The sequence below is a fragment of the Oncorhynchus gorbuscha genome, unplaced genomic scaffold (genome assembly GCF_021184085.1).
Source record: "Oncorhynchus gorbuscha isolate QuinsamMale2020 ecotype Even-year unplaced genomic scaffold, OgorEven_v1.0 Un_scaffold_7831, whole genome shotgun sequence".
Classification (NCBI taxonomy): domain Eukaryota; kingdom Metazoa; phylum Chordata; class Actinopteri; order Salmoniformes; family Salmonidae; genus Oncorhynchus; species Oncorhynchus gorbuscha.
The window spans coordinates 1-16,352 of NW_025751137.1; the positions used below are offsets into that span (position 1 = coordinate 1).

At 44.7% G+C, this 16,352-nt stretch overlaps 1 protein-coding gene and 1 pseudogene across 1 annotated transcript; both read left to right on the top strand.

Annotated features, from left to right (window-relative positions):
* Nucleotides 1–1,277: 1,277 nt before the first annotated feature.
* LOC124029829 (DLA class II histocompatibility antigen, DR-1 beta chain-like) lies at nucleotides 1,278–2,250 on the top strand. The gene is made up of 4 exons (XM_046341408.1): nucleotides 1,278–1,337; nucleotides 1,444–1,741; nucleotides 1,855–1,968; nucleotides 2,060–2,250. Exons 1-4 carry the CDS (start codon nucleotides 1,278–1,280, stop codon nucleotides 2,113–2,115), a joined length of 528 nt encoding a protein of 175 aa, XP_046197364.1. The 3' UTR covers nucleotides 2,116–2,250.
* Nucleotides 2,251–3,881: 1,631 nt separating this feature from the next.
* LOC124029830 lies at nucleotides 3,882–16,203 on the top strand (annotated as a pseudogene).
* The last annotated feature ends 149 nt before the right edge of the window (nucleotides 16,204–16,352 follow it).

A 16,352-nucleotide genomic window follows, 5' to 3' on the forward strand; every position in this document is an offset into this window, starting at 1 on the left:
GTGTGGGTGTACCCCGTCAACAGAATGGTGTGGGTGTACCCCGTCAACAGAATGGTGTGGGTGTACCCCGTCAACAGAATGGTGTGGGTGTTCCCCGTCAACAGAATGGTGTGGGTGTACCCCGTCAACAGAATGGTGTGGGTGTACCCCGTCAACAGAATGGTGTGGGTGTACCCCGTCAACAGAATGGTGTGGGTGTACCCCGTCAACAGAATGGTGTGGGTGTACCCCGTCAACAGAATGGTGTGGGTGTTCCCCGTCAACAGAATGGTGTGGGTGTTCCCCGTCAACAGAATGAGTTAACAGAATATTCACTTTTAAAAGGGAGATTTTCACTGGACAGTTACTTTAAAATGGCAACATTTTCTCTCAGACTCTCAGACTCATGTCAAACTGTGTAGAGTAGCAGGAAACCTGCTTTAAAACTGAAGGGAAAAAATCTGAAGAATAGCATGAGATGAGCTATAAAATAGTTTTTTTTTTCTCTGTCCAAAATTTGTAGAATTGCAAGAAATCACATTAAACTTCAAAATTGTCTCTGATTCATGACAAAATGTGTAGAATAACAGTATAAAGCTGCAAAATGTTCTCTTAGCTGTTTTTCCCCCCCAAAGTTCGTTTTCCCTAAAAATTATATTCATTTTTTTTTCATTTTTGGGGGAGGGGCCAACTTTCCACTTATACTGTGTTTTCAAATACCCCCTCCAAATATCCCTCCAAATAACCCTCAAAGAGAGGCATAATAAGTGATGTCAAGCTATGTACAATCGCAGGAAATGCAATGCCCCCCCCACCTCCAATATCTACACTACAATTTCACCCTTGATTTAAGTAGTGGCCAAAGTGTGTCATCCTCTGCGTTCTTGTAGTCGTGCACTGATGAAATCGTGCACTAAACATGTTTGTATTTTGATAAAGAATTATTCCATCTTATATTTCTATAGACAAAGATACATGAGTGAAATCCACAGAATGTTTGTTTTCTCTGGTCTGTTCATCAGATGATATTATGAAAAGATAAGCAGACCTCCAGATCTCATCTTGTTTGTGACTGTTTATTTGACAGATGGCTATTTTGGACACTTTGAGATGAGGTGTCGTTTCAGCTCCGAGGAGCCCCGTGATATTGAGTTTCTGCTGCAGGTCTACGGCAACAAGAAGTTACTGGGACAATACAACAGCACAACAGAGAAATGTACGGTCTACACACAATGGATGAAGAACTTCACTGAAACGGCCTGCAAAGGCCCTGCTTTCTGGCCGCGAGGAGAGACGAAATGAAGAAATACTGCAGCAGCAACGTTCCTGTGGTGTATGGGTACTTACTAGAGAGGCAGGTGAGTGAATGAGTACATACTCAATGGTAGTGATAAGGAGGAGTACATACTAGATGAGATGGCTGAACATCATGAAAGAGCATGAGGCGAGCCCTGAAGAACCTAGTATGTTCTTCCCTCTCCAGTTGAGCCCTACATCAGGCTGAGGTCAGTGGAGCCGTTCAGTACCAGACACCTGGCCATGCTCGTGTGCAGCGCCTCGACTTCTACCCCAAACCCATCAGTGACATGGCTGAGGGACGGACAGGAAGTGACCTCAAATGTGACTTCCACAGAGGAGCTGGTCAATGGGGATTGGACCTACCAGATCCACTCGCACCTGGAGTACACACCCACACCTGGAGAGAGAATCGCCTGTATGGTGGAGCACTTCAGCCTCACTGAGCCCAAACTGTATGACTGGGGTAAGTGTGTGTGTGGACTTGGAGTGTCTGAATGAGATACGAGTGCTTGGGAGGGAGGGTTTATAAGTCTATTTATTATAAGATGCATGTCTTAATTGTCTGTGTGATTACAGACCCCTCCATGCCGGGTCCTGAGAAGAATAAGATGGTGATTGGGGCCTGTGGGCTGCTGCTGGGGGTGGTCTTTATAGCAGCTGGACTGATCTACTACATGAAGAAATCTACTGGTGAGGAGACACAGGCTATTCTATGTCAAACCAACCAAATACTTTAAGTCCAAATTTGAAATGCAACTTTGTCTTTTTTGTTCTCTTTCAGAAGGACGAGTGTTGGTGCCGACCATGGTGCTGCCAGAAAGTTATGGCACCATCTAGTGGTTCACACCAGTCTTCCTTCTGAAGGTTGTGATCTGAACTCACTTAATTAGTCTGGGTACCAGTCTTTTTAGCTAACATTCCACTCCTTGTTGCATTTTCCGTGACATATGCCAAGGAGGTCAAGTAGTGGAATGTCAGCTAAAAGACTGGTACCCAGACTACCACTTAATAATTCCAAGCACAATGTCTTCTCAGTCTCCCAGGCCTTTTGCATTGGAGGAGAGGTTGCAGCCAGAAACTCCCAAGGCCCTTCTATGGGGATCAGAATCCCGGCATTCAAATCAAGAGTTTACCACCGAGTGGCCAACTTGATCAAATCTATGTCCACATCCTGTGCGTCTGAGACATTAAACCTAGGTTATGATTTTGTAAGGAATTTTCAGATGCGACAAACACGATTGGTTTATGGAATTGTTCATCCTTAGGTTTTGATTCTAATTCTTGTTTCTATTGGCAACTGATATTATTGTTAACTTGGCTTTGTCTTTTATTAAAATAGTTTTATTTTGCAGTTTTCATTTGTTTGGGTATTTGTTGATAGATTCGCAAGGGGTAGGCTATATTTAACCAATAAGGTCCAAGGAGGTGTGGTATACGGCCAATATACCATGCCAATGGGCTGTTCTTTAGTACGACACAACGCTGAGTGCCTGGATACCGCCCTTAGCAGTGACATATTGGCCATATACTACAAACCTCCAAGGTGCCTTATTGTTATTATAAACAAGTTACCAACATAAATATGACTGTAAACAAGAAATGTTGCATCATACCCATAGTTCAGGTCACGTCCCACTGCTTAGACGCTGCCAGATCTTACAACACCTAGATAGGTATTTTACCTTTCAGCTAACCACATATGTTATAGCAATCTGTCAGTTGATGACAAGTCGATGGACACAGTCGACAGTCGATGACGTGGCATGCAACCATTGGTTGATTCATGCAACGTCTAAGCAGTGGAAAGCAACCATACCGTCTGATATTCCATGTCTTTCAGCCAATCAGCATCCAGAAGCCAAACTACCCAGTTTATAAATGTCTATATTAGTGAAAAGCTATATAAGGCTAGAAGTCAAATTACTTCCTCTCATGCTTTCCCTTCCTTCATGGACACTTATGCATAAAATAAAATAAAATAATGAAAGCCATTTGAAAGTAAACATCCTCCATATTGTTTTCACTCATCCTTTGCTTTCAGATCAGTGCAAATCAAGAAAAGGAGGCTAAGACACAGGAAAGGAGGCTAGGCTAGGACATAGGAAAAGAGGTTAGGCTAGGTCACAGGAAAGGAGGCTAGGACACAGAAGTCTAGCACCAGCAGACACTCCGTGCCAGAGGATTGGTTTGCGTTCCAGGTCATCTTTTTTTTGCAGTCACAATTTGCTCAATAAGATTGCTGTATCTTATTCATGTGGTTCCTGAGCCTTTCTACAGTCCAGACGTTGTGACGCTCATCTACAAAGCGTGACTGCAAAAAAGATGACATACAAGTTGGAAGACAACTTGAAAGTAAAATGTCAATTTCAAAAAATATATCAATGCAACTTTTTCCATTCCGAGCAGACACAGATTGTATAACTGCATAATTGAATCATTTATCATTTTGTACATACCCGTGTTTAAAATGTCTCCTTCACTCTGTGCATGGTGCTGCACAGATCTGCTGCAAGTTGATTATTTTTAGATCAGTTATTCTGCGTGGCTTCCTTGTTTCAAATTTGAACTTGCCGTGACCGCAGCACTTATAAATAAGGGCATCTGGAACGCGCCCTTTATTATGCCAATTCAAACATCCGGGCACTTAATCCATTCAAGGCTGATAGAAGATGGCTTCGACAGTGAGAATTACGTCAACTGCAAATACACTAAATTCTATAGAAAATCAAACCAGCGACGAGGATGGCCAGAATTTATGGTGAATATTGGTCCTGAACTATACAATAATATGGCGTAAGAAAGGCCTGGCTCGCCTGTCAGAGCCACTTTGAATGGTTTTAGGGTTTGAAAAATCTGGTTCTAAGGGAGTAGCGCATCTGAATAGCAGGGATATGGGTGCTTGGTATTTGTCTGATGTCATTGTCTCTCTTGCAGGTCCTCTATTTTGAGTGAGGTCTCGACGCGTTCACGGTCAAAATTGCCGTCTGGGAAAAATGTTCTTATTATGGGTAAGCCTATTTAATTTTCTGCTTGCGTTGTGTAATATTGGCACGGGATGGACCACCTGCTCCCTCCGCTACTTCAGAGTGTGCGGGATGCTAGACAAGGAGTGCCTCACCACGCGTTCTGTATTCCATTACAATGTCAATAACAGACAGTATTGGACCATTGTTGCGAGGTTTGAGAACCAATTGATTATTAACCGAATTATGGCAGGCTATTGTTGAATGCATTTATAACAGCACCGCTTATAATTGTCCAACAAAATATGGACAGTGTTTCATAGACGACTAAAAATGGCAATTTCTGCAGGTCAGATCGGCTCTGATCCAATCACATTGAAAAAATGATTATATTCAACAACTGCTAGTTTTATCTGTAAAATAAATCCCACAACGAGCAAATGAGATTACATATATTTCTTATCTGTTCGACTAGTGGTATACAGTGCCTTCAGAAAGTATTCACACCCCTTGACTTTTTCCACATTTTGTTATTACAGCCTGAATTTAAAATGGATTACATTTAAATTAGTTGGTCACTGGCCTACACACAATACCCCATAATTACATTTACATTTAAGTCATTTAGCAGACGCTCTTATCCAGAGCGACTTACAAATTGGATAATGTAACAGTGGAAGTATGTTTTTTGAAATGTACCAAAAATGAAAGCTGAAATGTCTTGAGTCAATAAGTTTTGGTGTAAAAATTTGCTTAACAAGTCACATAATAAGTTGCATGGAGTCACTGTGTGCAAAGTGTTTAACATGATTTTTGAATCTCTGTAACCCACACCTACAATTATCCCTCAGTTGAGCAGTGAATTTCAAACACCGATTCAAATACAGAAACACAAAGGTTTTCCAATTCCGAAAGCAAACATTGAAAATCCCATTGAAACATGGTGAAGTTATTCATTACTGGATGATGTATCAATACACCCAGTCACTACAAAGATACAGGCGTCCTTCCTAACTCAGTGATGGTGAAGTTATTCATTACTGGATGGTGTATCAATACACCCAGTCACTACAAAGATACAGGCGTCCTTCCTAACTCAGTGATGGTGAAGTTATTCATTACTGGATGGTGTATCAATACACCCAGTCACTACAAAGATACAGGCGTCCTTCCTAACTCAGTGATGGTGAAGTTATTCATTACTGGATGGTGTATCAATACACCCAGTCACTACAAAGATACAGGCGTCCTTCCTAACTCAGTGATGGTGAAGTTATTCATTACTGGATGGTGATGGTGAAGTGATGGTGATTATTCATTACTGGATGGTGTATCAATACACCCAGTCACTACAAAGATACAGGCGTCCTTCCTAACTCAGTGATGGTGAAGTTATTCATTACTGGATGGTGTATCAATACACCCAGTCACTACAAAGATACAGGCGTCCTTCCTAACTCAGTGATGGTGAAGTTATTCATTACTGGATGGTGTATCAATACACCCAGTCACTACAAAGATACAGGCGTCCTTCCTAACTCAGTGATGGTGAAGTTATTCATTACTGGATGGTGTATCAATACACCCAGTCACTACAAAGATACAGGCGTCCTTCCTAACTCAGTGATGGTGAAGTTATTCATTACTGGATGGTGTATCAATACACCCAGTCACTACAAAGATACAGGCGTCCTTCACTACAAAGATAACTCAGTGATGGTGAAGTTATTCATTACTGGATGGTGTATCAATACACCCAGTCACTACAAAGATACAGGCGTCCTTCCTAACTCAGTGATGGTGAAGTTATTCATTACTGGATGGTGTATCAATACACCCAGTCACTACAAAGATACAGGCGTCCTTCCTAACTCAGTGATGGTGAAGTTATTCATTACTGGATGGTGTATCAATACACCCAGTCACTACAAAGATACAGGCGTCCTTCCTAACTCAGTGATGGTGAAGTTATTCATTACTGGATGGTGTATCAATACACCCAGTCACTACAAAGATACAGGCGTAACTCAGTGATGGTCCTTGGTGTATCAATACTCAACTCAGTGATGGTGAAGTTATTCATTACTGGATGGTGTATCAATACACCCAGTCACTACAAAGATACAGGCGTCCTTCCTAACTCAGTGATGGTGAAGTTATTCATTACTGGATGGTGTATCAATACACCCAGTCACTACAAAGATACAGGCGTCCTTCCTAACTCGGTGATGGTCAAGTCGTCTCTTTTCACTGACTCAGATCATTGACCCGTTCAGTCAAAAGAATGAATCTTTTGACTCATTTTGTTCATTTGAGTCAGTAAGAGCCAATTTATGCTTTATCCCAAATATGGTCGGAGGCGCCCAATGGATCGTGTGACTCAAATATGGAAATTCCGGAGGCAAGCAGAGGCCAAATTGAGCTCTGTACCGCGTCGCCGTGCTCCGCTCAATTGTTGTAATTATGTGGATGGCTCCGCCTTTACGTGATTGGTTGGTGGTAGGTGAGGGCGATAAGTCCTGTGTATACACAAACTCACATCCTTAACAACAGCTCTACGACAAACTGAAGACTGTCATTCACAGTAGGGGGCTTATTGGAGCTGTCATTTGTGACTGAGACTTGTAAATGTGTGCTTTTAAACAATGTACATTTAGTTAATTGCTAGGCATACAAATGGCATTATTTCTTGCTACATTTGAAACGAGGTCCATCTAGCTGTGGCTGCTACCGGACTAGTGTGAACGACTCTTGGTGGGATGCATTGCGTGACTGCCGGGAGAGTTCAGTCGTTCACGAGCTGCAGCCGACCAAAGGATTCCTTCTCAAGTTCTAGTTTGCTGAGCAGAGGCTGTGTATGGTTTGGTTCTACTAAGCTGTGTCCATCTTAACATTAAATCAATCCAATGCAGTCATTCTTGCACCATACAACCAATTATCAGTTCTAGATATGTCTGTCTTCTCTATGCTCATGATTTATTTTCCTGTGCAAATATGACAGACAGTTGGGGGTTGGAGGCACGTCTCTGGAGCTGCTGAGCCGGAGGAGTGTGTATGAAAGGTGCTGCTTGGTCATTCTGACGTCTGCGTTGGCCTTGCAGCATTTATGGTGACACAGCCTCTGCAGAAGTCAGGGCATTCATACTTCTTGAGCTTCGCCGAGCAGCACAGACCTGTTGTGAAAGAAGTTGTCAAGGAAGTGAGTTTGTGTTTTACAGGACCTCCCACCCTCGCCTATTGTCAAACAATCATGTCAATGCGGAGCTACAGTTGAAGTCGGAAGTTTACATACACCTTAGCCAAAGACATTTAAACTCATTTAACAATTCCTGACATTTTAATCCAAGTAAAAATTCCCTGTTTTAGGTCAGTTAGGATTACCACTTTATTTTAAGAATGTGAAATGTCAGAATAATAGTAGAGAGAATGATTTATCTATTTAAGCTTTTATCACATTCCCAGTGGGTCAGAAGTTTACATACTCAATTAGTATTTGGTAACATTTCCTTTTAAATTGTTTAACTTGGGTCAAATGTTTCGGGTAGCCTTTCGCAAGCTTCCCACAATAAGTTGGGTGAATTTTGGCCCATTCCTCCTGACAGAGCTGGTGTAACTGAGTCAGGTTTGTAGGCCTCCTTGCTCGCACATGCTTTTTCAGTTCTGCCCACATATTTTCTATGGGATTGAGGTCAGGGCTTTGTGATGGCCACTCTAATACCTTGACTTTGTTGTCCTTAAACCAATTTTACACAACTTTGGAAGTATGCTTGGGGTCATTGTCCATTTGGAAGACCCATTGCGACCAACTTTAACTTCCTGACTGATGTCTGGAGATGCTGTTTCAATATATAATTTTCCTCCCTCATGATGTCATCTATTTTGTGAAGTGCACCAGTCCCTCCTGCAGCAAAGCACCCCCACAACATGATGCGGCCACCCTCGTGCTTCACGGTTGGTATGGTGTTCCTTGGCTTGCAAGCCTCCCCCTTTTTCCTCCAAACATAATGATGGTCATTATGGCCAAACAGTTCTATTTTTGTTTCATCAGACCAGAGGACATTTCTCCAAAAGGTAAAATCTTTGTCCCCATGTGCAGTTGCAAACCATAGTCTGGCTTTTTTATCGTGGTTTTTGAGCAGTGGCTTCTTCCTTGCTGAGTGGCCTTTCAGGTTATGGCAATATAGGACTTGTTTTACTGTGGATATAGATACTTTTGTACCTGTTTTCTCCAGCACATCATTAGAAGGAAACCGGTCAGAGATTTCACCATGAGGCCAATGTTTACTTTAAAACGGTTAGAGTTTAATGGCATCAAGAATCAACAACATTGAAGTTACTCCATAATTCTAACCTAATTGACAGAGTGGAAAAAAGGGAGCCTGTACAGAATAACAATATTCCAAAACATGCATTCTGTTTGCAATAATGCACTGTTTGGGGCAAATCCAACACAACACTGAGTACCGCTCTTCATATTTTCAAGCATAGGGGTGGCTGCATCATGTTATGAGTATGCTTGTCATTGGCAAGGACTAGGGAGTTTTCTTTATGATAAAGATAAATGTAATAGAGCTAAGCAGTGGCAAAATCCTGGAGGAAAACCTGGTTCAGTCTGCTTTCCAGTAGACACTGAGAGATGGTCACCTTTCAGCAGGACAATAACCTAAAACACAAGGCCAAATATACACTGGAGTTGCTTACCAAGATGACATTGAATAGCCTAGTTAAAGTTTTGACTGAAAAAAAATCTATAGCAAGACTTGAAAATGGCCGTCTACCAATGATCAACAATCAACTTGACAGAACTTGAAGAACTTAAAAAATAGTCATGTGCAAATGTTGTGCAATCCAGGTGGGAATAATTCTTCAACTGAAATCGCTCACAGCTGTAATCGCAGCTAAAGGTGATTCTAACATGTATTCAACCCCCTGAGTCAATACATCTAATCAAGAGTTTCATTTATTTGTATATCTTTTATTTTACAAATGTTAGAATTTTTCTTCCACTTTGACATTACAGAATATTTTGTGCAGATCGTTTACAAAAAAGGTCAATTACATCAATTTGAATCCCACTTTGTAGCACAACAACATTTTGAAAAAGGTGAAGGGGTATGAGTATTTTCTGAAGGTATTGTATGGGCCCTGCATATAGGCCTAACTGATTTTGTGAGCAATAGCTGCATTGATGCAAAATGATATACTTTTATAGGCCTAGAACACTGGCCACAGCAGGCAGCTGACCTAAAGGCCTAATGTAGTCTACAGTAGGCTATAACGGAGTTGAATGATTTTGCTTAGCATGCAGTTTACCTGCACGTATGTGTTTCATGTATGCTACAGGTGAGACGGGGGCAGGGAAGACCACTCTCATAGCCAAACTGCAGGGAGTTGAAGAATACATGAAAGGCAGAGGACTGGAGTACCTGTACTTTAACGTTCACGATGATGACATCGATGGTAAGTGTGTCTTTTGGACATAATGAGAAAACAAAGGTGATCAAGTTTGATGATTTGTTTTAGTTCATAATATAGCTTGGGCATCAGTGTATGATGGGTCAGTAGCGATCAATAGGAAAGCCTTGTACAATTTCTCCTTTTGGTGTGATTTGACCCCAAACTGTGTGTGTGTGTGTGTGTGTGTGTGTGTGTGTGTGTGTGTGTGTGTGTGTGTGTGTGTGTGTGTGTGTGTGTGTGTGTGTGTGTGTGTGTGTGTGTGTGTGTGTGTGTGTGTGTGTGTGTGCAGATCATGCTATGTGTAACGCATGGATTCTGGACGGTGACCTGTACCACAAAGGCCTCCAGAAGTTTGCTGTGTGTGGGGAGAACATGGCCGACACTATGGCTCTGCTGGTAGTGGACATGTCCAGGCCGTGGACGGTGCTGGACTCTCTGCAGAAGTGGGCCAGTGTGCTACGAGAACACATCGACAAGCTCCGAGTCAACCCAGAGACACTGAGGGACATGGAACAGAGATGTACGTCTATGAATCTGAGAGAGAGACATTCTTACTTTATAACATTAAAGACTTGAAATAGCTACTTCAACAGTATTTCTTTAACTTTAAGTAGTCATGTGATATAAACTATAAAGTGAATTGAGATGAATTGTTTGGAGTTTGAATTAAAAAGGGTAAAATAGCAATCGCTGTAAACGGAATCTCTTCCACCCTCTCCCCTACCGCTAGTGGTCCGACAGTTCCAGGAGTACTCAGAGCCAGGGGTGACCACAGCGCCTCTCCCAAGAGGAGGAACCCCGTGGCTGGGGAGGCTGAGGAGGAGTGTGTGGTGCTCCCTTGGGAGAGAACACACTCACACACAACCTGGGCGTGCCTGTTATGGTGGTGTGTACAAAGGTATGGTGGGCAAAGCTCTGGCATTAGGGAAAGAAATGAACTTGCCTTGTTAACTCAACTTATCAAAGGATACTTTCCTTGGCATTGGTATGGTTTCTTTATTCATGTGTATAAAGGACGGAAAATCCGTCATTTTGTTTTACACTTTCTCATCTTCGCTTTCAATTTCTTTTTCATTCTTATCTTGTGTGGCTTACTCTCTCTCTCTCTCAGTATTCTCTTACCCTCTCTCTCTCTCAGTATTCTCTTACCCTCTCTCTCTCTCTCTCTCTCTCTCTCAGTATTCTCTTACCCTCTCTCTCTCTCAGTATTCTCTTACCCTCTCTCTCTCTCTCAGTATTCTCTTACTCTCTCTCTCTCAGTATTCTCTTACCCTCTCTCTCTCTCAGTATTCTCTTACCCTCTCTCTCTCTCTCTCTCTCTCTCTCTCTCTCAGTATTCTCTTACCCTCTCTCTCTCTCTCTCTATTCTCTTACCCAGTATTCTCTCTCTCTCTATTCTCTTACTCTCTCTCTCTCAGTATTCTCTTACCCTCTCTCTCTCTCTCTCTCTCAGTATTCTCTTACCCTCTCTCTCTCTCTCAGTATTCTCTTACCCTCTCTCTCTCTCTCTCTCTCAGTATTCTCTTACCCTCTCTCTCTCTCAGTATTCTCTTACCCTCTCTCTCTCTCTCAGTATTCTCTTACCCTCTCTCTCTCTCAGTATTCTCTTACCCTCTCTCTCTCTCTCAGTATTCTCTTACCCTCTCTCTCTCTCTCTCAGTATTCTCTTACCCTCTCTCTCTCTCTCAGTATTCTCTTACCCTCTCTCTCTCTCTCAGTATTCTCTTACCCTCTCTCTCTCTCTCTCTCTCTCTCTCTCTCAGTATTCTCTTACCCTCTCTCTCTCTCTCAGTATTCTCTTACCCTCTCTCTCTCTCTCTCTCAGTATTCTCTTACCCTCTCTCTCTCTCTCTCTCAGTATTCTCTTACCCTCTCTCTCTCTCAGTATTCTCTTACCCTCTCTCTCTCTCTCAGTATTCTCTTACCCTCTCTCTCTCTCTCAGTATTCTCTTACCCTCTCTCTCTCTCTCAGTATTCTCTTACCCTCTCTCTCTCTCTCAGTATTCTCTTACCCTCTCTCTCTCTCTCAGTATTCTCTTACCCTCTCTCTCTCTCTCTCTCAGTATTCTCTTACCCTCTCTCTCTCTCTCTCTCAGTATTCTCTTACCCTCTCTCTCTCTCTCTCTCAGTATTCTCTTACCCTCTCTTCACTTCCCTCCTTTGCAGTGTGACACGTTTCTCAGTCTAGAGAAAGAGCATGACTACCCGGGAAGAACACTTTGACTTCATCCAGTCTCACATCCGACACTTCTGCTTGCAGTGTATCCTTCTGCCTCACCGACTGGTCTTCTGCCCTAAGAGTTTGCATTCCTCTGCCGTTATTCTTTCAAACTAATGTATTTTCCTATTTTCTTAGATGTACCAACCATGTGCAGGCACCAGTTTCAGGTTGTTCTTGTGTGAAGTGAGCATGTTTTATCTGAGCAGTAGAGGTAGTAGAGGGGTAGTAGAGGGGTAGAGGGTAGAGAGGGTAGTAGAGGGTAGTGGAGGGGTAGTAGAGGGTAGTAGAGGGGTAGTAGAGGGGTAGTAGAGGGGTAGAGAGGGGTAGTAGGGGGTAGCGTAGAGGTAGTAGAGGGGATAGTAGGGGTGTAGAGGGGCAGAGGGGTAGTAGAGGGTAGTAGAGGGCAGTAGAGGGGTAGTAGAGGGCAGTAGAGGGGTAGTAGAGGGGTAGAGAAGGTAGGAGGGGTAGTAGAGGGGTAGTAGAGAGGGTAGAGAGGGTAGTAGAGGGGTAGTAGGGGGCAGTAAGAGGGTAGAGGCAGTAGAGGGTAGTAGAGGGAGCAGAGGGGTAGTAGAGGGGTGGTAGAGAGGGAGTAGAGGGGTAGTAGAGGGGCAGTAGAGGGGTAGTAGAGGGGTAGTAGAGGGGTGTAGAGGGGTAGTAGAGGGTAGAGGGGTAGTAGAGGTAGTAGAGGGGGAGTAGAGGGTAGTAGAGGGTAGTAGAGGCAGGGTAGTAGAGGGGTAGTAGAGGGGCAGAGAGGCGAGGGGTAGTAGGGTAGTAGAGGGGGAGAGGGGCGGTAGAGGGGTAGTAGAGAGGGTAGAGGGGTAGTAGAGGGGTAGAGAGGGGTAGTAGAGGGTAGTAGAGGGTAGTAGAGGGTAGTAGAGGGGTAGAGAGGGGTAGTAGAGGGGTGGTGAGGGTAGTAGAGGGTGTAGGGTGAGAGGGAGAGGGGTAGTAGAGGGGTAGAGGGGTAGTAGAGGGGTGGCAGAGGGTAGAGGGTAGCAGAGGGGTAGAGGGGGTAGTGAGGGTAGTAGAGGGGTAGCAGAGGGGTAGAGAGGGGTAGTAGAGGTAGTAGGAGGGGGGGTAGTAGAGGGTGAAGTAGAGGGGGTAGTGAGGGGTAGTAGAGGGGTAGAGGGTAGTAGAGGGGTAGTAGAGGGGTAGTAGAGGGGTAGTAGAGGGGTAGTAGAGGGCAGTAGAGGTAGTAGAGGGCAGAGAGGGGCAGTAGAGGGGCAGTAGAGGGCAGAGGGGGTAGAGGGTAGTAGAGGGCAGAGAGGGCAGTAGAGGGGCAGTAGAGGGGTAGTAGGGGGGGTAGAGGGGGTAGTAGAGGGGTAGTAGAGGGTAGTAGAGGGTAGTAGAGGGTAGTAGAGGGGGTAGAGGGGTAGTAGAGGGTGTAGTAGAGGGTAGTAGAGGGCAGAGAGAGGGGGTAGTAGAGGCAGTAGAGGGGTAGTAGAGGGGTGAAGTAGAGGGTAGTAGAGGGTGTAGAGGGGGCAGTAGAGGGGCAGTAGAGGGGCAGAGAGGGGGTAGAGGGGTAGTAGAGGGTAGTGAGGGCAGGAGGAACAGTAGAGGGCAGAGGGTAGTAGGGGGTAGTAGAGGGGGTAGTAGAGGGGCAGTAGGGGGAAGGTAGAGGGGGTAGTAGAGGGGTGAGTAGAGGGGTAGAGAGGGGTAGTAGAGGGCAGTAGAGGGGGTAGCAGAGGGTAGTAGGGGGGTAGTAGAGGGGTAGTAGGGGTAGTGAGGGGTGAGGGGGTAGGAGGGGTAGTAGAGAGGGGCAGTAGAGGGCAGGAGGGGGCAGTGGAGGGCAGTAGAGGGCAGAGGGCAGAGGGGGTGGTAGAGGGTAGAGGGGCAGTGAGGGGCAGTAGAGAGGGTAGTAGAGGGTGTGAGGGGCAGTAGAGGGGCAGTAGAGGGGGCAGGAGGGGCAGTAGAGGGGCGGTGAGGGGCAGAGAGGGTAGAGAGAGGGTAGTAGAGGGCAGTAGAGGGGCAGTAGAGGGTAAGTAGAGGGGTAGAGGGGTAGTAGAGGGGTAGTAGGGGGTAGTAGAGGGTAGTAGAGGGTAGTAGAGGGGGTAGTAGAGGGTAGTAGAGGGGTAGTAGGGGGTAGTAGAGGGGGTAGTAGAGGGGTAGTAGAGGGGTAGCAGGGGGTAGAGGGGTAGAGGGGGCAGGCCTGGGGGGGCAGTAGAGGGGCAGTAGAGGGGTAGTAGAGGGAGAGAGGGGCAGTAGAGGGGTAGGTAGAGGGTAGTAGAGGGGTGTGCAGAGGGGGTAGTAGAGGGGTAGTAGTGGGCAAGTAGAGGGGTAGTAGAGGGGTAGTAGAGGGGTAGTAGAGGCAGGAGGGGTAATGGGGTAGGAGGGTAGAGAGGGCAGTAGAGGGCAGTAGAGGGCAAGGGGGCAAATGAGGGCAGTAGAGGGGCAGTAGAGGGGCAGTAGGGGGCAGTAGGAGGGCAGTGAGGGGCAGTAGAGGGCAGTAGAGGGCAGTAGAGGGGCAGTAGAGGGGCAGTAGAGGGCAGTAGAGGGCAGTAGAGGGGCAGTAGAGGGGCAGTAGAGGGCAGTAGAGGGGCAGTAGAGGGCAGTAGAGGGCAGTAGAGGGCAGTAGAGGGGTAGTAGTAGGGGTCTTTAAGATATGGTTGGCCATTCTAGCAATAATACTATCCTGACAAGTAGTGGTCTCAGATGGCGCAGCGCTGCTATACACGTCAATGAAGGAGCACAAAAACCTAGACCTTTTGTATAAATACCTGGTCCATAGATTATACGGGTTTCCCTTTGACATGCTGGCCCAGGTGGTGGACAAAGACTCAGTATTCATGTAAGTGTGACTCTGTGTTCTCACTAATGAAACATTTAGCCTTTTCTCATGTGCTGTTAACAATGACATGAGTTATTTTTTAATATATATATATTTTGTATGCTTCTGTGGTTCATTGTCTTCCAGCCCATCAGGATGGGATAATGAAAAAAAGGTTGCCATTTTATATGAAAACTTTCAGTCGTTGAAAAGGGGAAGACAAGTTTGAGGAGGTTATCATCCAGCCTCCTGTTAGGAAGGTAATGTCACTCCCAGATCTTCTTCTTATTTTTGGCACAGACATGAAATATTAGAAACAAGTGTAATTTAACAGACCTTTTAACTGACCTACACTCTAGGGGTAGTATCTTCTGTAGCTCAGTTGGTAGAGCATGGCGCTTGTAACGCCAGGGTACTGGGTTCGATCCCCGGGACCACCCATACGTAGAATGTATGCACACATGACTGTAAGTCGCTTTGGATAAAAGCGTCTGCTAAATGGCATATATTATTATATTATTATTATCTTGGAGTTGAATAAAATTGTGACTGAATCCAAAATCCTTAGCCCTGATCAGGGTCAGAGATTACTACCGGCATGCATGGTTGGTGCTGTGCCTGGGTGGACTGGGGGATTCTGGGTGTTTGCTCTCTTCAGTCCTCTCCTCTGGACTTTAATGGGCCCCGGGATGAGGGGCCCATTTAATCTCAAATAACATCAGATTACCAGGATGAGCCTGCCTGTACTCAGATTACAGTGCCAAGGCCAGGCAAATATGTACTTAATCGGATGTACACTAAACTAACACATTAGGATGACTTGCATGTCATTTTGTGGAGAAAAGGTATATAGGTATGTGTTTGTTTATGATGTTTTTTTGAGCAGTTTGTACATGAAAAGGAACTAGGTGCGGAGGATGACCAAGTGTTTCTCCTCAAGCTTCAGGTAAGGGAGAATGTACAGTGTGTATTTGTACAGCTGGTATGACCCAAAACATTACTTTGGTAATATTGCATAATGCTAATCTGACATCAGCTGTGATAAATTTAATTCTGCCAGTTACCATATGAATTAGGTTAGTGGTGTTAAGGGCTTCAGACTCTATCTGGACTCTCACACTACATGCTCTGTGTTGTCTATTAACAGACCCTGTTGTGTAAGCAGCCCCCAGTGGCAGCAGGCAGACCAGTGGTAAGTGTCTGGGGGAAACATGCTACTGTAAAGGACCTAAAGAGTTCATGTAAATCTTCTGATATATGCAATTAATGATCCTCTACTCCTTCCTTTCCTGTCTCTTCTCTTTCTCTCCCCTCCCTTCTCATCCTCTTCTTCTCCTCTCTACTGTTCCTGTATCATCCCTCCTTCATTCCTTCTCCTTTTTCATCTCAGGACACCACAAACAGAGCACCCACTGGCTCTCCATCGGGTGTCAAATCGCTCGGCAACAGCAAACGTGGCCAATGTGATGCCCATGCAACCAGGTACTGAGACCATAGATCCCGATAACTCATTCTACTGAAATGACAAAGATTATTTTTGGATAACCCAGATTAAGTTTGCACCTACTGTGCATTTGAATTCAGGACCCTTGGCTTTACACATTTTGTTACGTTGCAGCCTAATTCTAAAATTGTTTTATTTTTAAAAAGTCAATCCTAATTCATCTAC

Excerpts from the sequence above, each read along its gene's own strand:
- LOC124029829 (XM_046341408.1), top strand. The coding sequence starts at position 1,278 with ATGAAGAAATACTGCAGCAGCAACGTTCCTGTGGTGTATGGGTACTTA. Across the intron at positions 1,742-1,854 it reads GCCCAAACTGTATGACTGGG|ACCCCTCCATGCCGGGTCCT; the intron begins GTAAGTGTGTGT and ends GTGTGATTACAG. Across the intron at positions 1,969-2,059 it reads CTACATGAAGAAATCTACTG|AAGGACGAGTGTTGGTGCCG; the intron begins GTGAGGAGACAC and ends GTTCTCTTTCAG.